Below are 22,325 nucleotides of genomic sequence, written 5' to 3'. Positions count from 1 at the left end.
TTCTTCTACAATTGGAGTTCCTTATTAAAAAAAAAAAATCCCATTTTGAAAGAAAAATTTAGAGAAAGAGAGAGAGTTTTAGAGAGAAAAATAGTGAGGTTTCTCCTATATATTGTCTTTCCTTTTACAATAAAGAGTGAGTTTTCTCCTTTTATAAGAGAGGGTATTGTCAATTGTGCTCTCCTTATTCAAGAGAGAAATTCTTGTAATCCTTTTGCTATAAGTGAAATTCTTCTACAATTGGAGTTCCTTATTCTTTCTCATTTCTACTTCAGTTGTAATTGTATGCCCCGTACCACAACCTCCTAACAGTGGTATCAGAGCATCAGGTTTATAGCCGGTTTTCGTGCTATAGTTAGATCCAGTTTGTGGAAAGGAGGCATCTTCAATAATGGCGACGAAGTACGAAATAGAGAAGTTCAATGGGAGTAATTTCTCATTGTGGAAAATGAGACTAAAAGCAATTTTGAGGAAAGATAATTGCTTGACGGCAATTGGAGATAGACCCGATGAGATCACTGACGACGGCAAGTGGAACGAGATGGATGGCAATGCTATTGCTAATCTGCACCTAGCACTAGCTGATGGAGTATTGTCAAGTGTGGCGGAGAAAAAGACAGCAAAAGAGATATGTGATACTCTGATAAAGTTGTACGAGGCCAAATCACTACACAACAAAATTTTCTTGAGAAGAAAACTCTACACCCTTCGGATGATGGAGTCAACTATGGTGACAGACCACATCAACACCCTTAACACTTTATTTTCACAGCTCACAGCAATGGGGCATAACATAGAGACGGGTGAACGTGCCGAAATTCTACTTCAAAGTCTACCTGATTCGTATGATCAACTCATCATCAACTTAACCAACAACATTGAAGTTCTAGTCTTCGATGATATTGCAGCTGCAGTTCTTGAAGAAGAAAGTCGGCGCAAAAGCAAAGAAGATAGACCAGGAGGTTCACAGCAAGCCGAAGCTTTGGTAATGACGAGAGGGAGATCAACGGAACGTGGCCCCAGTGGGAGTCAAAATCAGAGTAGATCAAAATCCAGAAGTAAGAAGAATGTCAAGTGTCATCACTGTGGCAAGAAAGGGCACTACAAAAGGGAGTGTTGGCATATCAAGAAGAACGAAGAAGCCAAAGGAAAAGGCCCTGAGTTGTCAAAAGCTCAGGGTTGTGTAGCAAGCACCTCAGATGATGGTGAAATTTTATACAGTGAGGCAACAACAGTCACTGAAGGTAGAAGAAGATTTGCTGATGTCTGGCTTATTGACTCAGGAGCAACATGGCATATGACTCCCCGGAGAGAATGGTTCTATCAATATGAACCTATCTCAGGAGGATCTGTGTTCATGGGAGACGATCATGCCTTGGAGATTGCTGGTATTGGTACCATCAAATTGAAGATGTGTGACGGTACAGTTCGCACCATTCAGGAGGTACGACATGTGAAAGGCCTGAAGAAAAATCTATTGTCTTTAGGACAATTAGATAATAGTGGGTGTAAAACCCATATTCAAGATAGGATCATGAAAATAGTTAAAGGCGCGCTTGTAATGATGAAAGTGGAAAAGATAGCTGCAAATTTGTACATGCTTAAAGGAGAAACACAACAAGAAGGAGAAGCATCCACTGCGTTGGCAAGTTCGGCAGAAGAATTAACAATGATGTGGTACCGTAAGCTTGGCCACATGTCGGAACGAGGTTTGAAGATTCTTGCTGAACAAAAGCTTCTTCCAGGGCTCAAAAAGGTTTCATTACCCTTTTGTGAGCATTGTGTTACTAGTAAGCAGCACAGATTGAAATTCAGTAGTTCCTCTGCTAGAAGTAAAGTTATCTTAGAACTAATCCATTCTGATGTTTGGCAAGCACCATTTTTGTCCCTAGGAGGAGCAAAATACTTTGTGTCATTTATTGACGATTACTCCAGGAGATGTTGGGTGTATCCAATAAAAAATAAAGCAGATGTATTTTCAGTTTTCAAAATATTCAAAGCGCGGGTTGAGCTTGAATCTGAAAAGAAGATCAAGTGTTTAAGGACAGACAATGGAGGAGAATATACTGGCATTGAATTTGATAGCTTCTGTCAACAAGAAGGTATCAAAAGGCAGCTCACGGTGGCATACACTCCACAACAAAATGGAGTAGCAGAGCGGATGAACAGAACCTTGTTAGAACGAACAAGAGCAATGTTGAGAACTGCGGGAATGGCCAAGTCATTTTGGGCAGAAGCAGTCAAGACTGCTTGTTATGTGATCAATCGGTCACCATCAACCGCAATTGATCTGAAAACGTCGATGGAGATGTGGACTGATAAGCCAGCTGATTATTCTCACTTACATACATTTGGAAGTTCTGTTTATGTTATGTACAACGCCCAAGAAACATCAAAGCTAGATCCAAAATCTAGAAAATGTATTTTCTTAGGGTATGCTGATGGAGTCAAGGGGTATCGCCTGTGGGATCCCACTGCCTGCAAGGTGCTAATCAGCAGGGATGTTGTACTTGTAGAAGATAAGGTACAAGAAAAAGAGAATGATAGCACTTCAAAAGAGAAACCAGAGACTACTACAGTTCAAGTTGAAGAAAGACAAGAATTAGAAGTTCTAGATTCTTCTGAAGCAATATCAGAGCACGAAGAACAAGAACAAGCTAAGTGTGCAATTCCACAAGTTCGACGATCAACTCGGGAGAGAAGAGAACCAGCTTGGCACTCAGAGTACATCATGGAGGGAAATGTCGCATACTGTCTACTAATAGAAGATGGAGAACCGTCAAATTTCCATGAGGCTACAAATAGTCAAGAAGCTTCTCTGTGGATGGTTGCAATGCAAGAAGAAATTGAAGCTCTCCATAAAAACAAAACATGGGATCTTGTACCACTACCACAAGGAAGGAAGGCCATCGGAAACAAATGGGTTTACAAGATCAAACGAAATGGCAATGATCAAGTGGAGCGGTATCGTGCTAGATTGGTGGTGAAAGGATTCGCTCAGAAAGAAGGCATAGACTTCAACGAAATATTCTCTCCTGTTGTTTGACTCTCAACGGTTCGAGCAGTCCTTGCGATGTGTGCTACATTTGACTTGTACTTAGAACAACTGGACGTGAAAATTGCATTTCTTCATGGAGAAATTGAAGAAGAAATTTACATGCTCCAACCAGAAGGTTTTGAAGAAAAAGAAAAAGAGAACTTGGTTTGCAGGTTGAACAAATCTCTATACGGTCTCAAACAGGCGCCGAGATGTTGGTATAAGAGATTTGATTCCTTTATCATGAGCCTTGGATACAACAGACATATTTCAGATCCTTGTGTTTACTACAAGAGATTTGGTGATGGTAATTTCATTATTCTGTTGTTGTATGTTGACGACATGTTGGTAGCAGGCCCCAACAAAGATCGTATTACAAACTTAAAGGCACAGTTGGCTAGGGAGTTTGAAATGAAGGACTTGGGACCAGCAAACAAGATTCTAGGGATGCAAATTTACCGAGACAGAAATAATAGGAAGATATGGCTTTCTTAGAAAAATTATTTGAAGAAAATCTTGCGACGCTTCAACATGCAAGATTGTAAGCCAATTTCTACCACTCTTCCTATTAATTTCAAGTTATCCTCAAGTATGAGTCCTAGCAATGAAGCAGAGAGGATGGAAATGTCTCGAGTACCGTATGCATCAGCAGTGGGTAGCTTAATGTTCGCTATGGTTTGTACAAGACCAGACATTGCACAATCAGTGGGAGTGGTTAGTCGATACATGGCGAATCCTGGTAAAGAGCATTGGAGTGCTGTAAAGAGGATCCTGAGATATGTCAAGGGTACCTCAAATGTCGCATTATGTTATGAAGGATCAGACTTTACTGTCAGAGGCTATGTTGATTCAGATTATGCAGGTGATCTTGACAAGAGCAAGTCCACCTCAGGTTATGTGTTTACTCTTACTGGAGGAGCTGTAAGCTGGGTTTCAAAATTGCAGTCTATCATGGCTACTTCTACAACGGAGGCAGAATATGTCGCAGCTACACAAGCTAGCAAAGAGGCAATATGGTTGCAAATGTTACTGGAAGAGCTCGGACACGTACAAGAGAAGGTTGATTTATTTTGTGATAGTCAGAGCGCTTTGCATTTGGCAAAGAATCCAGTATTTCATTCAAGGACAAAGCACATACGAGTTCAGTATCACTTCGTTCGTGAGAAGGTGGAAGAAGGAAGTGTGGATATACAAAAAATCCATACAAAAGACAACCTAGCAGATATATTAACAAAGCCAATTAATAATGACAAGTTTATCTGGTGTCGATCCTCCTTAGGCCTAGCAGATATGTAAGCGGCATGGAGATGGAAAGTGTAGAAAAGATAGAAGGATTACAAAAGTGACTTTAAGTGGGAGATATGTAGCGGTAAAGCCACTTTTATGGACTTTTATGGGTCAAAAATGGTGGCTAGTTGAGCTTGCATTCACATTTGCTTCCGCCATCTTCCAGTTGCTTCCGCCATCTTCCACTTGCTTCCGCTATCTTCCACCGCCACCTTTATGGGTCAAAAATGGTAGCTAGTTGACAACCTACATCAAGCTTGCGTTCACATTTGCTTCCGCCATCTTCCAGTTGCTTCTGCCATCTTCCATCTCCTTTAACTCCTATAAATACATGTTTTTGCTTTTAGAAACCTATCCCATTTTGAAAGAAAAATTTAGAGAAGGAGAGAGAGTTTTAGAGAGAATAATAGTGAGGTTTCTCCTATATATTGTCTCTCCTTTTATAAGAAAGAGTGAGTTTTCTCCTTTTATAAGAGAGGATATTGTCAATTGTGCTCTCCTTATTCAAGAGAGAAATTCTTATAATCCTTTTGCTATAAGTGAAATTCTTCTACAATTGGAGTTCCTTATTAAAAAAAAAAATCCCATTTTGAAAGAAAAATTTAGAGAAAGCGAGAGAGTTTTAGAGAGAAAAATAGTGAGGTTTCTCCTATATATTGTATTTCCTTTTACAATAAAGAGTGAGTTTTCTCCTTTTATAAGAGAGAGTATTGTCAATTGTGCTCTCCTTATTCAAGAGAGAAATTCTTGTAATCCTTTTGCTATAAGTGAAATTCTTCTACAATTGGAGTTCCTTATTCTTTCTCATTTCTACTTTCTCATTTCTACTTCAGTTGTAATTGTATGCCCCGTACCACAACCTCCTAACAGTTTTAAGAGAATTTTTCTGATTTTGGTTGTTCTACTTTTATCTGAGTTTGCAGGTGGTTTGAGGTTAAATTGACTATATCACACACACACTCAAGGTCTTAGCTTTAGGTTGAAGTAAACGCCTAACTCTTGCTTGACAAATTGCAAAATTTTTTATTGATTTTCTTGCTATCTTTGATGTTAAAAGAGTAAGATACTAGTGAAGAAATCTAAATTCATAAAAGCTTAGTGAGTGATGATACTTCTCTTTGGGGTCGAGTTGATATTGCCTAAACTATCATTTGCTTTTCTTTTTGTTTGAGGACAAACAAAGTTGTAAGTTTGGGGGTATTTGATGACTTGCAAAATTTCGTATTACAGATTTTACAAGATTGCTCGAGCGGGGTGTCGAGCGCACATCGAGCGTTCGACTCTGCCTGAATTCGCTCGAGCGTCCTATCGAGTGCACATCGAGCGTTCGACTCTGCCTAATTTCGCTCGAGCGGAGACATTATCGTATTTTGACAGATCCAGAGTTTTCCACCGTCACACCATATAAAAGTGATTTTTCACTCTATGGCCGTACTTTTTGGACTGGAGAACACTTTTTGGGACAGAAAAACACAGCTAGAAGGATTCAATTAATCTGTTTTGGAGAGGAAATTCCATATATGGCACGTACGTTGGAATCATACACGAGCCCAGACGGGAGAAAAGCATTGAATCATTTCCTTGAGTTTTTGAAGACGAGTTGCGGCTGCAAGGAGTATTTTTTAGCATTTATTTTCTTCCAATATTCTCAGAACAATTATGGTGAATTCGTTTATGTTGAATTTTATTTCTAGTATGAGCTAAATTTTCTTTATTCTAGGAAAACGATGTAACTTATTTATGAACTATGCTTGATTGTCTATGCTAATTTAAGGCAATTCTCTCTTTGTTTATCTGATTTATTCTGAGTTTATTGCTTCTAATTAACTGAATATTGATTAGATGATAATTAATCTTGTGATTTGCTATCGAAAGAGGGAATCATAGGGTAGATCTTGAATATTTCAGCATAAGTAAGTATAGAGATCGAAAGACTTGTATGAACCTATGTAGTAATTAAATCATTAATCTTATTGCTTTCTTGATTTTTTAATTTGTATATTCTTGTGTGAATTGATAAACAAGAATCATTTTCAATTGACTATCGAAAGAAGCTGTTGGATGAATTAGAGATTTGTTAATGAACAAAAAGAATTAAATTAAATTAGCTGAATGAGAAAAGCATAGTGAAGAATTAGGTGAAATCGATTTCCTAGAAGTTTTCTTTCCCATTAATTTGATCTTCGAACGTCAGTTTTATTTCCTTTGCGTATTTCTCTTTGAGTTTATCTTAGTTTAATTTGTAACTACAAAAATCTTAGTGATTCCTCTAGATAAAATCGAGATTAGTATAATTTTAGTATTTGGAAAAAGTAAGGTACCATTCCCTAAGGACGATACTCTTCTTATCACTTTATTATAAAACTACGATACTGTGCACTTACAGTTTTGCACTGGTCAACCCTACAGAACTTTAAGACTTTAAACAGATGTAATTTGAGATAAGAAGAGGTTTTTCTATCACATACTAACCAACTTTATGGAAAACGAGAGCAACGATTCCATTGATTTCTTTTGATTCCTGTTGGTTAAAATAAGGCGCCCCGAAATTCCAAGAAGGTAGGCCTATTGACGTACCATCTTCCAGCTTGGCCATATGAGTGCTTTAACCCAGAAAGCAACAAGACTGGCATTGATGGTGACTCATTGAGAAGAATAAAAAGAAACTTTTCCAAAAAATAGTAATTAAGGCAAAAAAAAAAAAAAAAAAAAAAAAGGCATTTAGAATTAACTTACCTAAAAGAAGAATAGAAATGGATTAAGATAAGACCGAACGAGAGGGACCCTTTACCCTCAGATTTTGATTTATTATTTTTTTTGAAAGAATAGCATAAATGTTTCTATTATATGTAATGTCTATAAGTCTCCAGTTGATTTACGCAGACGTAGAATAAGGATTATTACGCACAATCTTCCACCTCTCTACCACCCTTTGATCCCATATCACTATGATGCCTCCCGAGGGTCAATTGGATGGCAAATGAAGTTACCCTACTTGACTACATCCCACAAACTTCTAACTGTATTTAAAGCTATGTAATATATATTGACAAATTTTTAAAGGTTCTATTTATTGTTTAATGATTCAGCTTATGTAACGAACTTTTTTATCCTTTTTCCGCGAAATGCCGATAGTTAGCAACTTAGTTATATATGTTATTTCATATTTAATCAAATTTTCAGTTCCTGTGCATCAAGCAAATATGCAACAAGTTGAAGATACATTATGGGCTTGTTTGTACACTAGTATGTCAGAATTTTGTAAATAGTTGTGAAATTGTCTGAGTTAAGATGTTTTATTGTGTTTTGGGAAATGAGAGAGAGAGTTAAATAAAAAAAATTATGAAGTTAAAAAATTGTCTGAATATATTGTTTTAATATTATTTTTATTTTGAAGTTTGAAATAGTTGTATTGATTTTTGTGTTTTGTTTTGAAATTCGTAAAAATTGTAATGATTATATAAGGATTAGATGAAAAAGTTGTGAAATTGAAAAGTGTTTTATGTTTAAGAGATATTTGAAAAGGAAATTGTGAAAAGTTCAGAGAATTTCTCATTTTAGCTCATTACTCAAACGAGCCCTAAAACTCCATATCTCTATGTTGTAATTGCAGGATTGAGAATGACAAAGTCGGAACCTATTCCATCACACAGAGCTTCAACAAGCAGGAAAACTGGACCAAAGCTCTCAAGTACACCCTCTGCGATTTGAAATGGGCTCTTTACTAGTTTATAGGGAACACAAACTTCCAGCCTCTTACCTCAGTGGCATCTTCTCATGCCGATGTTCCAGATGTAGGTTCTTTGTACATAAAGCGTGGTACTGACCCCCAAGCCTGAATTCTTTAGACCGATCAAACCCATCACACCAAATGAAGTCTACTCCACATGCTGACTTGTAAATAAAAGTTAACTTTAAATATTGTGCAGTTAAAATCATTGATTTTGTCCTGTTACGCGTTCATGTAGCATTAATTGGAAAGCAGAAGTTTCTATGTTGTTATGGAATTGCTTCTTGAGTTGTAAATATCTTAAAATACTATAGATTGAGATCAAATAGGACTGATCACGGTCCATTTAATGCCCACTTACTTCAGTATCTTGCTGCAACGTACTGATCATGATCATCCTCAACATAGCCTGGTAATGCAATATATGCCACTTTGTACCTAATCTATGCATGAGCCCGTAGTCCTATCCAGGTTTCATGTATGAGAGCAGAGACCGTGACCATTTTTCTTCCTGAATATTTTAGATAATTTCATGATATATCCAAACTTGGACGTTGATTTTAACTTAATTCCATTTTCCAGTGGAACTAGAGTGAGTTCTACTTATACTTGAGCGAACACACCCTCTATTTGGTTCTCAAACAGTTTTAAGGTATTCTCAAATATTTTATTTTTAAATATTACTTCAATGCAAAATATTTTTTAATTTCAAATCTCCAATTTTTATATTTAATCATTACAATTTTTTCAAACTTCACACAAAACAAAAAACAATACACAATTATAAAATTTTTAAATAAAAATAATATTAAAATTTTTTATTCAAATACTTTTTGAACTTTAGGATATTTTGATTAATTTTTTTTTTATCTCATTTATCAAAACTCAAAAAAATATTCTAACTTAAATTATTTTACTACTATTCACAAATTATTTCACCATCATTTACAAGTCTTATCAAATATTCTTAATATCCGAATGAGCACTAAAAAGCTAGACATAAACACCTAGACCGAAAAAGAAATCTACATAAGAGAGACACTATTTGCAAGTTTAATCACATCATGTATGAACAAGTTATACTATGAATTTATTTTATAGTGATAAGATGTGAGCCTATATTTTTGGCATATGTATGTATTTAAGTGCAACAACTGATAACTGGTTCACTTTCTCTTAACCTTTAAAGAATAACCAATTGCCAAAATCATATGTAGGAGGCTTGCAATATAGTCTTCCCTCTTTTTTCTCTCCAGAGGAAGGATGAGGTGAAGTGTGGGGTCCACCAAGATTCTAACATAATTAGAGGTGGTTGTGAGGTGAAGTGGCTTACCATAAGTCCATAACCAATATTTTTGTCGTTATTGGTGATTGGATTCGGCAGAGACGACAGAGAGTTTAAGGTGGAGAAGGATGAACGAAATAAAGGAGCAGCGGGAGAGACTGGGGTTAACGGAAGAGGAAGCTCTGACTATAGAGCTTGGAGACAACATATTAGAGGACCTGAATTTCAAAGGAGAACGAAGTTTGGGTGGAAATGTATGGGTGGAGAGGAGTATTAGTCAAGCATTGATTGAATCTACGATGGCCAAAATGTGGAGGATAAGAGATCTAAGTTTCAAGAGGTGAGAATGAATACATTTGTGATGATTTTTGCCAATCAAGCTGATAAGTAGCGTATTCTGGATGGAAGGCCATGGCTCTTTGATAACTAATTGTTTGTGATTTTGCAGTTTGATGGATATACACCATCACAAAGAATGAATTTCAAACGAGAAAGATTCTGGGTTTAGAAGCATGACTCACCATTGGTGTGCATGAACAGGGAATGAGGGGAGCTCATAGGAGCCACCATTAGCAGAGTAGAGAAGGTGGATATGCAGGAAGATAGGAGTGGATGAGGAAAATTTTCAAGGGTTTTAATAGATATTGATTTATCAAAACCTTTGGTGAGAGGAAGAACCATAACAATTAAAGGGAAGGCTCACTGGATACCCTTCAGGTATGAGAAGTTAACACATTTCTGTTTTAGTTGCGGGTGTATTACACATGGTGTTACAACTTGTAAGGGGAAAGAGGAGAGAGGGGGCTCAATTTGGAGTTTGGTTGAGAGTAGGGGCAAGAGCAAAAAAGAAAGAGCTTTTTAGAAGCTTGGATTGGGGCCATAAAATACACACAGAGGTGACGAGAGGAGAGGAAAGGGTGACAAAATAGTAAATGACTTGTTGGAGAAGGAGATGGATGTGCAGAGGGGAGCAGATGTAGGAAAAGCATTTGTCCAAGAGTTTGAGATGAGAAGAAAGGAGATAAAGGGAGTAAGTAGTAAAGAGTAAAAAAAATAAGGGGGATAGAAACAACATAGTGGAAAAGGGTAGCATGATAACGAAGAAGATGTGGTAGAGAAAGGTGGGGAGGTACTAATTTTGAGAACCTCATAATGTGCATCTTGGGTTGGCAACATATGGATTTAATTACGTTTGGAAATATAAGTACTTCATATAGTACTTGGTCAATTGTACTTATGTTGTACAATTTATTACCATAGAAGTGTATGAATGATCCATATTTTATGATGAGTTTTCTCATTTCTGGTCCGAGATCACCATGAAATGATATAGACGTATATTTACAACTATTGATTGTTGAGTTCAAAGATTTATGGGAGAATGAGGTCAACACATTTGATGCATAAACGGATACTTCATTCAAGATGCATACTGTAGTCTTATGGAAAATAAATGATTTTCTCGCATATGGAAACTTGTCAAGTTTGAGTACTAAGGGGAAAATGACATGTTTGACATGTAACAAACAGACACAATCTAAGTGGCTTACGTATGGGATGAAACTATGCTTTATGGGTAATCATCGCTATTTACTTGTTGACCATAGATGATGTGGAAACTCTAAAATATTTGATGGGATTGTTGAACGGGTGCACCCTCCACCATATATGTATGGACAGGATGTACTTGTACAATTGGTGCATGTCAGTAGTAGTGAGTTAGATAAAAAATAACGTAAGTAAAAGCAAACTAAGAATGAGTTAAATTAGATAAAGAAGAGCATATTATTTGAATTCCCGTACTGGTCAATGTTAAAATTGCGACATAGTCTCAACGTTATGCATATTGAGAAAAATATATGTGAATCCATGTTGGGAACATTGATGTTAATTGAAAGCAAGAATACATTAAACTCGAGGAAGGATTTGAAACAGTTGGGAATCAGACAAGAAATGCACTTACAATAGAATGGTTTGTCTGTCTATATTCCAATTGTTTGGTATGCACTGTTAAGGAATGAAAGGATTAACTTTTGTGAGTGGTTAATGAAAATTAAATTACCAAAAGGTTATGCCTCGAATCTAACAAGGTATGTGCAGACAAATGATTGGAAAGTTACTGGATTAATATGCCATAATTGTTATGTATTTTTACAACGTATGTAGCCAGTTAGTATTCGTGGGTAGTTTACGAGAGATTTATGCATGGCTTTGAATGAGCTATGTGCATTTTTTAAAGATTTATGTGCTAGAACATTGAATATAGAAGCTTTGGAACGTATGGAATGAGAAATTGCTATAATATTGTATAAGCTAGAGAGTATTTATCCACCGTCGTTCTTTGATATCATGGTTCACTTAGTCGTTTATTTGCCACATTAGGCTCGACTTGGAGGACTAGCCCAGTATAGATGGATGTATCTTATTGAAAGATTCCTTGTGAAGTTAAAATGCATAGTGGGCAACTAGAATCGCCCAAAAGGGTCAATTGCAGAAGTATATATTGACGATAAGTGGTATATATTTTGTTCAAGGCACTTCCAGGGAGTTGACATGAGGTTTGACCAGTCAAAAAGAAACTTTGATGTCGACCAAGCAAGACAAAAAAATGTTATTTAAATATTTTCCCAATACGTATGTCCACTTGATGCAGAGTATGGTTATGATTTGTCTAGAAGAGAGTTTAAGAAATCTCAGTGGTACATGCTAAACAATTGTCTTGAGATAGAGAACCACTTGAATTAAGTGTCCTTATTTAATAATTGATATTGGAATCTGCTTAAAATTCTATGCGAGTTGTAAATTATTTATTATATTTCTATTTCAATGATCATATTAACTTGCTCAAAGAACAAGAAGTAATTGATATAGATAAGGAACATGAAGAAGAGTTCTCTAAATGGTTTGAACATCGGATAATGATATATATTACACATTTTTTTAGTTAACTCTTTTTTAATTTTGATATTTTTTAAAAATCTAGTGATTGTTTAATTATTTATACATTTATACTCTCTTTAATATGTATGTTGTACAAAAGCATGGTAGAAATCCTAACGATATCTTTGAAAAACTATATGCATTGGTGTGTGGTCCATCGAGACGAGCAATTCTATATTCTGCATGTATTTCTTAAGAAAATAGGTATAATACAATGGATCGAGAATGTTATAGAAAAACTCAAAACAAAAGTGGCCTAGTCGAATGAAGTCATAAGGGAGAGAACATTGATTTTTAAGGGGTTATTGTCGATATAAATGAGTTGAAATATTTGGAGGAACTTGTGGTATATCTGTTTAAGTGTAATAGTTGGGATTTAAGCAATCCTCAAAGGGGAGTGTGTGATGATGAATATTTCTTGAGTATTAATACATAGAAAAAATAGTATGAAGATGATTATTTTATGTTGGCTTTCCAAGCATCTAAAGTATCTTATTTAAATGATCCTGAGTTAGGAAATCAACAACGAGTAGTATGAAATTTTTCTCCAAGAAATATATATGATGTCATCCATGAGGCGGATGGACAAAATGAAGAAGAAGATAATCATTCTACTTAAAAAGCATACCAAGAGAGTTAACCTGGCTTCAAATTGTTTGTGGATTTGAGTTAGTATAAGATGATTCCTTAGCATATGGGAGATATTGAGGCTGATATTATTGATGCGATAGTTGGGAAAAATGTGAATGAAAAATAATATAAAAACAACTATAGTACAAGTTGTAAACAACTTATTATAAAAAAAATTATTATTTTATTTACTTTTGAAATGTTACAAGTACATAAATTTTGATTTAAAGTAAAAAATATTAATATTAATATGTAGTAATAATTGAGTTGTAATATAGTTGGTGGTGTATCATTGTCCAATGTTGATTCATCTGAAGTATCTACAAATAAGAAGGGTGAATGGTCTACTGAAACTGATACATATGATTGATGTGTTTTGTATTCACATGGCACTTTTATGACAAATATTTTATGTGATGCATGTATTAGTATTTTGAAATTATGCAACCCAAGAGGAAGGTGGTTCCCATTCCATCTCCACCTATGCCTAGCTCTCCAATTGGCTCATCACTAGAGATTAACTCTCTAGACTAAGGTAAAAATTTAGTATAATATTGTTTCAATTAAAATAAATCACAAAGCATACTAAATTCTAGCTATCATTTCTCTCACGTGTACATTGCCATATAGTTTTTTTAGAGCTAAACGTGCAATCTCGTCAAGGCCAATGTACTACTAGAGGCGTGCTATTAGAAAAATATCGTAAAATTAATAAAATTAAAGTTAACATTCCTAACAATTATATCGGAGGTGAAGGTGAACCAATGGTCTGGTTTGCTTCTCATGTAAGTGCTCTTACATGGATTTATGCACGTCTGGCTACAAGTTTCATGGCATAAAGTTTTTCAAGATATCAAAGAGCTTATTAAGAAGCGCTGTTTGGTAATAATTTAATTCATTTTATAGCAAATTATTTAATATTTTTGCAAAATATATAATATGCAATTAATTTGTTCGCGAGTCTTATTTATTCAAGAATGCCTTCGAACTAATTTTTGGTTGGGGGGAGGAGCACAAGATTGTCAATGAACTTATGTGTAATGCATTCTAAAAATATAAGATCAGATATCATGAGCATTACAAAAAGTTTGAGAACAAGGACGACGCACGCCAAAATCCTTTCCAGGATGTCTGACCTTCAGATTGGGAGAAACATTTTGATATTGAAGATCCTGTATTTAAGAAAAATAAATAACTTGTTTTACATGTCATGGTTTATAATTTCTTTTCCTAATATTTACAACTTTCATGCAGGAGCGAAGTTCTATAAAAAAAACAAATATATATAACTTGAAGATTCATTATCATGCAGGTTTAAGATCTTTCCATCGCCTCTCTAAGAAGTTTGTAAATTTATTTTTTTACTCAAGTTTATTGTTTTTTGTATTCTAATCAATTTATATCTATAAAATATCTATTATGTAGCAAGACTTAGATAACAATTATGATCTGAAAAAATTATATGTTGTATTACATACTAATCGTAATGGAGAGCGGACTCATCTTGATGCCCATGAAAATTATGTAAGTATTAGTATCTATTTTAATTAAATTTATTTATATATTTGGGGTAATATTAATTATTTTTCTTATATGTTAAAAAAAATAGTTGTCTTACATGTTGAATCTGCAACTAATCAAAATTCCATAACAAGTAATGTGGAAATTTTTATATAGATTTTGGGTCCACGTTCAGGCTATTTGAGTGGTTTGGGTCGTTGCGTCAAACCTTGTTACTCGTCCTCATCGTTCAATAATGCCAACACTTCTAGAGCATTAGATGAAGTGAGATAAAAGATCAAGGAATTGAGAACAAACTAGCATGAGTTAGTGGTTCAACAAGTTGACTTGGAGATGTGAATGAAACAAAAAGAAGAGCAACAAGCAGAGTAAGGAGAGAAATGCAACTTTAAATGCAGATGCTTATGTAACAACTCAGACCTCCAAGTGATTAATTTCATTTATAGATCATATTTTCGATTGTAAGCTTTTATAATATGAAAATTGTTGTTTTATTTGATTGATTTGCATTTATGAGACTACTTTTATGTTTGCTTAGCATGTACTAATGTATTTTAAGATGTTATTTGTGTGTATTCTATTTTCTATTAATGGATTGAAAAAAATATTATATAATTCGAATAGAAAAAAATCGTTTGAACAAAAAATAAGCGCCAACCATTTGAATGTTATAATCAAGACATTTGAATGTAATGCATAAACTGCGTTTGAACAACCTTTAGACAAATCAAATGCTACATAACCGTTCAAAAAATACACTAAGCCTTTGAACGTATTTGAATAGTAAAATGTTCAAACGTCAAAATTAATGTTCAAACTATCAACTACATACGCTCGATCATTGAATTATAAACATTCAAACAATATATGATGTTCAAATTTAAATTTTGACATGCGAATCGAAGTTATTTAATCGAACAAATAATCTAACCTGTTTGAACCTCTATTTTGTTGAACAATTTACACCATTTGACTGATTTTCTGGGATGAATAAAACCGTTCCTAAAAAAAAATTCCGCTCGAATGCTATCGAATGGTTTTATCCAATTTTGATCCAAAAAATACTTTTTGAGACAAAAATCAAATTTTCTTCCCCAAAAACCTTCTGAGAGAGTAATTATTGGGACAAATTTGTGATGCTACCTTTCGTCCCAAAAACTCATTTGGGACAAAACGAGTAAATTTTGACTCAAAAATTTCCATTCGAAAAGATACAAACTCATGTTGTAGTTATAAACACCTGAACACATGGCTGTAAAATTTAAAGATGGAAGTTTCCTTAGTACATGTTACACACCACATCCGGCCCATATACAGAAAATGCTTGCACATGAACAATGTTCATGAAAACTAAACTTGCGTGATAATCACTTCAAACGCCATATATACTACTAATTATTGACCTTGATTAGCACTGAAATCTGGCTCAGCAGGCTTCGGTGGCATTAGCTGTAGCACTCTTTGTGGCGCTTTGGTACTGGTGCGTCCACCCTTTGGTCGTCGCAAGGCTCGAAGTAAATGGGCAGCAAACCATAATGCATAAATAGTTGCACCGAGACTTGCCGAGGTCCCAGCTTCATTTGCCAAAGAAAATTGCAGTCTATTTTCAGCATCACGCAAAGCCCTCTCATGTTTTTTCTTAGAGTAGCGGCGCCAAGCTGATTGGATAAAACAGGCCGCCCATGTTCTCCATTGTTGGGAGTAGAACCTGAGAGTGATTTTTGCATAGTCACTAATTATATCAAGGATGATTCACAAAGATGAGGAAGATTATAAGAGTTCAAATAGCTATTATTGTACTCTTTTTATTAAACGCTTCAGTATTTGTTCAAGTTAATATAAATAATTCTTGTGATTGACAATGCAACAAAGCAAGAAAAAACCATCATCTTTCTCTGTTTTGATAACGATAGAATAATTATCCAAAAAGTTAATAGGCATGGCTTAAAGCCTTACTTGAAAGTGTGTTGCAACTCTTTGCTGTGAAGTTTCCGAAACTGAGAAGCCACAGTCTTCAAATCCTCGGCCATTAGAGCAAAGGCTTGAACCTCTGTTTTTGCCTCCACTGTTCTTGTTGAATGGGGGAATGTGGTCGAGGACTGGTCATATAGGGCCCAAGTAAGAAGCTCTTCTCCACAAAAGTCGCCGGCTTTAAGATCAGCTGTGTTGAAAAAACCAGTTATTCCACCATTGGTAGTGAAAGTGGCTAGCTTTCCTCGCATGATAAAGAGCATCTCGTCCACTGGATCCCCTTCACGAACAATGTAGCTGAATTGTGTGTAAAGTACTGGCTTGAGACGATCAACCAGCGGATCCCACAGTTGTTGATCCATCTTTGCAAACATGGGCACCTTAAAGATAAAATTAACTCGATGAACAGTACCTTAGCTAAAACAAACGACAAAATGATGCACAAAAACAATCAAAGAAAGTATTATTAAAAATATATTAATACCATTGTAAGATGCACAAGATCAATCGTACAAAAACTTTTGCATGCATTCTACAAATAAGACTTTTCAATTTTTTAAGTGTGTCCTTTTATTTTTTTAAGAATAATTTATGATCATCATGTAAGATGAGTTTTATGTGTCTACATATAGACTAATGCATTGTAATCTATTTTCAAGAAAAAGTGATAAACTAAATTTTTCTAAGATAAAAATCTCTCTATCAAATTTCATATGCCAACAAGTGTTACCTTCTTAAGAAGATCCAGGCAAAGATAGCGCTTTATGTCCCTTCTGAGATCCTTAGGAAGGTTACGGAAGAGATTCTCTTCATCCACACCTCTTGTTTCTAGCCACTTGTACTGTTCATATCGTCTAACCCGCTCCCTTAAGTTTTCAGGTAGCATACGTTGGGACATCCACTGTTCAGCATCAGTCTTCCTTACTCTCATTTCTTCTACTCTCACTGTTGTGGATTGCAGATATTTCTATAACAGCACAAGAAACAATATGATATCACCTTAGTCCATTAATCTAGAATAACGAGTGTTCGGCAAATAGGTTTTTAGTTGAATTGAATGGATGGTATTAGAAAGAACAGACGCATATCATCATGTTGTCGTTGGTAACATAGCAGCTAGAACTAGAAGGCTAAAATAGAATACAAGAACTGTTGAGTTTAAATACACCTCAAAGGTATTGCCTGAAGATTGATCGAGTATATGTACAAATAATTAAGCATGTAACTTATATTGACGAATTAGCTGAGAATCTGCGTCTGTGTAAAATCATTAGTTGGAAAGGTTATCATAATGCTATAACAATAGATTATAATGCTACAACAATAGATTATAGATTGGCAAGAGAATCCATCATGAGGACCAAAGTATTACCTGCATATTGCCTATAAGTAACGAGAATAATACCAACCCAGCGATGGCTATGGAAACAGCAAAGACTATCTCCCAGAAATATGTACTTGTTTCCAAGCTTTGGCCAAGAGAACTGAAAGAAAAGGAAGGGTACAAGTTAAAAATGGCTTACTATAAGTTGACAAGCTTTGCTTGGAACATGCGAAAGAAAGCTTTAATAAGAGAATTTACGTATTAAATGAGATATGGATCCTATAGTATTTATTGATTATTAATGTTCACCGAAAAATCCGTAATGACAATAACAAAGGCTGTAAGGCCCCTCTTTCACTTGAGGCCTTCAAGTTCAAATTAACAAAAACTCGACGGGATATTTTTCCTAGAATTTATATATTACTAACCTCAGACTACGCAAACCCCACCAGAAGCAGTAAGACACTTTCTTTCTTATATTTGATTCGGCCACCACTCCAGACTTCAAAACTTTAGTAAATATTCCATAGTCGAACGGATCATTAGCTGAGTTTTCCTTATTATCATCTTGTTCGACAATAAGACATTCCTTACTAATATCTCCGAAATAGCCACGTTGGAACTGGGAACGGTTAAGATAGCCAAGTACGGACCGGTCAAAATCTAGAACACCGCAGTAAAGCTCTTGATCTGTACAACCTGTACTACTCTTACTGCACCTTGTCTGCCAGCAAGCATTCTGTCGATCTATGCCAAACAAGTACCAAAAGGCTCCAACTACCTGGTACGCACATTGTTCGTTAACAAACAATCTTAATTGGATTAATAGGTTAAAGAATTTGAACCCAAAACACAAAAAAGAGTTGCGTAATTTACGTGACTGGCTAGCATGTAGAGGAAAAGATTATAAGCAGCTCCAGCCCATGCTGTCCGAGTCAGAATGCCAGAGGTCCTAATTACTTCTACATATAGTGGGTAGATCCGTAAAAGCCTCGGCACATATTGGGAGAAAATTACTAACTTCAACAATTCCTTCGTCACCATTGGCGTTTCCTTTTTCGACGCTAAAAGTACTACCACCTGCAACACGTCAAAATTGTAAGACTTGCACCTTATATATATATATATATATATATTTATATAATTTATGTAACTAAGCTATCATAGTAATAAAACAGAAAACAGATACTTGGAGATTGATTGAATATCACACCCATACCTGTGGGCAGGGAAGGATTGCCAGAATGTCGATAATGAAGTATGTGGACAGATATCTCTTTGCGATTGCCTTGGGATCAACAATCAACTCTCCCCATCCAAACACATGATGACGAGAAGAAGGTGGGATAATCCCAGTTCGAAACTGAAAGTATATATGTATTGCATAAAAAGCATCTGTGACTGAACGAAGAACAGAAGCAATAATCTCCAGAGTTTTGTCCGATTCAAAGCTTAAGCATTGCTCCTCCTTATACACCTTCAAAACTGGGGTGTAAAAGAAGAGTGGGTCCAATGCCACTGATACCACACAAGAAAGCACAAATATTTTGTTCCATGTTTGAACAAATTGATCCTGAGGGTCAAAGATTTTAGTCTTCTTAGGACCCGAGTGATCTTTTCGTGGCTGACCATCTACAGAAGGGATGCTTATTGGGCTGCTTTTCAAACTTCTAATTGTCTCAAATCCTCTCCGAAACCTCTCAAAAACTCTGCCAAATGTGGGTCTAGAACTATTTCTTGAATATTTTCGATCGTTCATGGAATGTTGATGCTCAAAACTGGAAGATTTCTCCGAACTCCAACTTTGAAACCTGGAAGAAAGCATTTAAAGTGTCAAATTCCAAACTAGAGGAAACGGAGCAAATAAATGGAGACTGTTGGGGGAAGTACTCGGGCTTCAACAAAACTAACCTCACAAAATTATTTCGCCTGGAATCCATTCCTGCGGCCAATTAGAACTCCAATAGAAAGAGCCCAACTCGTGATTTTGACACGCTTTTAGTTACAGATGTCAAAAACTGAAATCCAGGCCCTGCAGAAGTAGAAGTTCAGATTCGATATTCTCTACGATGGAATTACAGAATGTCCTGTCCTGCGTAATGTGAAAGCCAAACAATATGAGGAAGAAATGTGATATTATAGCAATTTATGACTAATATTTATCACTTTTCCGAGCAGGGACTAGTCAACTCTGAAAAGAAGCGACAACTTTAAATGCGTAACACGATTTGATCAATTTCTACCACTCTTAATCCCCTTTTTACAGTCAGCAGTAGAGATTAATTGGAATTCAAGACTTTGGTAATTTAGAGACAACATGATAAACGATCAAAATGTAAAGCAAGTTTCTCGACTTGAGTAGTGGTGATAAAAATACAAGAAGAAAATAAAAAGCCGATATAAGCTGATCTGTTTGGTTGCAGAGAGAAAAAAGTGAGGCACTAGATATAATTGTCTTTTACTAGTATGGTTTCATCCTTCATCAAGAAAAGCACTAAAATATTAACTTTCTGTTTGGTTGCTGAGTAGAGTGAACGGAAATACAAGAAGACGAAAAAATTTGGACTGTTATCTACTGATTTTGTTGGCGCTCCAGAAAGGGGGGAAAAAAAAAATAGAACAAAAAATAAAAGCCAACCATATCTACGAAGCGAAACTGGTGAAGCAAACTCAATATCAGTGTAAATGGTCTTGTTCTCTGGGAGTATTTTTTTATTTTCTTTTCTAACCATTTCTTATCTACCAAACAAAAACTGAAACAGCGAGTGAACGAAAATGCATAGAACTGAGCATATTTGGATTTCCTTACATCTGTATTGCTTTCATGGATGCTGAGAAACAACAAGAATGGTTTTCGGTATTTGCAGAAGAAGAAGACAGAGAGCACGGAAGAAATTTCGCACGAGCGATGACACTGAAGTCAGCTAGTCACCAAAGTGATCCTGCATGCAATTATTGAGTCATGTAACTTTGTGGTGGCCGTGGCACCCACCTGGTTAGACTTTGTCCGAATCTCACAACTCACACTCACTATTATTTGTTGTTTTTATAAATTAATTTATTTTTAATATCATATTCTTGATTAATTATCCATATGAATGTGGCTTTACTTTCTAGTCTTCTTTTCTTTATTGTTTTAAGATTAATCTTATAATATATAAATTCAGCACGCTTCTTTTACAAAAGTGTAATCTATTACTAAAAAAAATAATTTTTTTGATATAAATTTTAAATTTTTTCACATTTTTAATAAGTAGTATGCTACATCACTATAAATATTATTTTTCTTTTTTAATTAACTATTTTAAGTCTCATTTAGTTATACAGATAAGATTATATGAAAGTTACAAATTGAATAAATATTGTTCGAATATAATTTTTTAATATTATTTTATTTTAATATTTAGGAAAATTAAATTATTTTTATATTTTTAAAAAAATTATAATAATTAGATGAGATGAGATTGTAAAAACAAATCAAGCCTTAGTCAGTTTATTCTCTTCAAAATGTTTTCTAGATATATATATATATATATGATTTCTTTCTCTATGTTTTTCTAAAAGGAGGAATATTTTTTTTTTTTTTTATGATTACAAAGAGAGGATATACAATTGAATTACAAGTGAGATATTTTGACTGCGGGTGTTTGAGAAAGTTGGATGTTCGTACTTCGAAGTTGCAGCCTGTATCCACCCTTTTCTCTCTAGCGCCTTCGCCAAACCAAAACCCACCCACTGGACAAGTGGCTCTCTTCCCATCTGGCTAGACCCTTTTTTTTTTTTTTTTTTTTTTTTTTTAATGTGTTTTTGGTTTTCCGTCCAAAGCATGGAGAAATGCTTATTTTCTGTTTTTCGAAGCCTAACAATCATCGTGCTCCACCGTAAAATTTCCAAGACGCCAATCCTTTAAACGGTTGGAGCTTTTTGTCGAATGAAATAGTGCGTGAGCCACACGCGTGGGTTAAAGCTTGTAAGAGATTCATGCGTTACTGCATTGGGAAGCTTCTGCTGCCACCACAAGTAACATTTATGAGACTAGAGACCTCGTTTTCTTCAAACTCGACTATTTGCCACACTCCTATCGTGGCGCATGTCTTTTATGCACAGCCACGACAGTCTCGTTACTTCATATATTTATTTTTTTTTTTTCAAATTGAAAAGACGGATATATAGTTTTTCAGTACATTGGAGGAGTCCTAGGCCGTATAACTGATTTCGAAGTCTATCGAAGTAGCTCTAAGTTGTAATTCGCCACTTTTACATCCATATTTATGTCTACTATTATTTCCTTTTGTTTAGGCAAAAATAAAAATGAAAAGTCTCTTAGACATTTTGTCCATAGAGTATAAGTCCTCTCCTTCTATAGATGGTGGGGTTTTAAATTTCTGTTTTAAGCAGAGTATTGTCTTTTAGATAATTTATTTGTAAAAAGTTATAAGAGTTGTTAAGACTATGTCAGTCGCAAAGAAATTTGTGCATTGAGAGCTCCAAAAGCAATAGTTGGTTTATAATCTAAAAATTTCTCTATATGTATCAGGTCAAAGATATAACTAATTATATTTTATGAATGAATGAAGTATGTTTCTCATAAAATAAAATA

The 22,325-nt window shown here is 35.1% G+C and overlaps 1 protein-coding gene across 3 annotated transcripts in view; it reads right to left on the bottom strand.

Annotated features, from left to right (window-relative positions):
- The window catches only part of LOC122311190 (cyclic nucleotide-gated ion channel 1-like), a 41,718-nt gene extending 21,026 nt beyond the window's left edge, over window positions 1-20,692 (bottom strand). The window contains exons 1-9 of one of the 3 annotated variants that reach the window (XM_043125632.1): window positions 20,535-20,692; window positions 19,637-19,817; window positions 18,945-19,536; window positions 18,602-18,805; window positions 18,154-18,506; window positions 17,774-17,885; window positions 17,132-17,368; window positions 16,387-16,781; window positions 15,667-16,138 (exon numbers count right to left, since the gene is read on the bottom strand). In XM_043125632.1, coding sequence (XP_042981566.1) covers window positions 15,826-16,138; window positions 16,387-16,781; window positions 17,132-17,368; window positions 17,774-17,885; window positions 18,154-18,506; window positions 18,602-18,805; window positions 18,945-19,536; window positions 19,637-19,665 — 2,235 coding nt within the window. In that variant the 5' untranslated portion in view covers window positions 19,666-19,817; window positions 20,535-20,692 and the 3' untranslated portion in view covers window positions 15,667-15,825. Of the gene's footprint in view, window positions 16,139-16,386; window positions 16,782-17,131; window positions 17,369-17,773; window positions 17,886-18,153; window positions 18,507-18,601; window positions 18,806-18,944; window positions 19,537-19,636; window positions 19,818-20,534 lie in introns of those variants that run through there. The other 2 variants (XM_043125640.1, XM_043125647.1) reach the window with 2 other exon arrangements.
- Window positions 20,693-22,325: the final 1,633 nt, after the last annotated feature.

This window comes from Carya illinoinensis, chromosome 1 (genome assembly GCF_018687715.1).
Source record: "Carya illinoinensis cultivar Pawnee chromosome 1, C.illinoinensisPawnee_v1, whole genome shotgun sequence".
In the NCBI taxonomy this organism is placed as follows: domain Eukaryota; kingdom Viridiplantae; phylum Streptophyta; class Magnoliopsida; order Fagales; family Juglandaceae; genus Carya; species Carya illinoinensis.
Note: the sequence above shows the minus strand (reverse complement) of the source record. Positions and strands in the feature narration are given on the sequence as shown.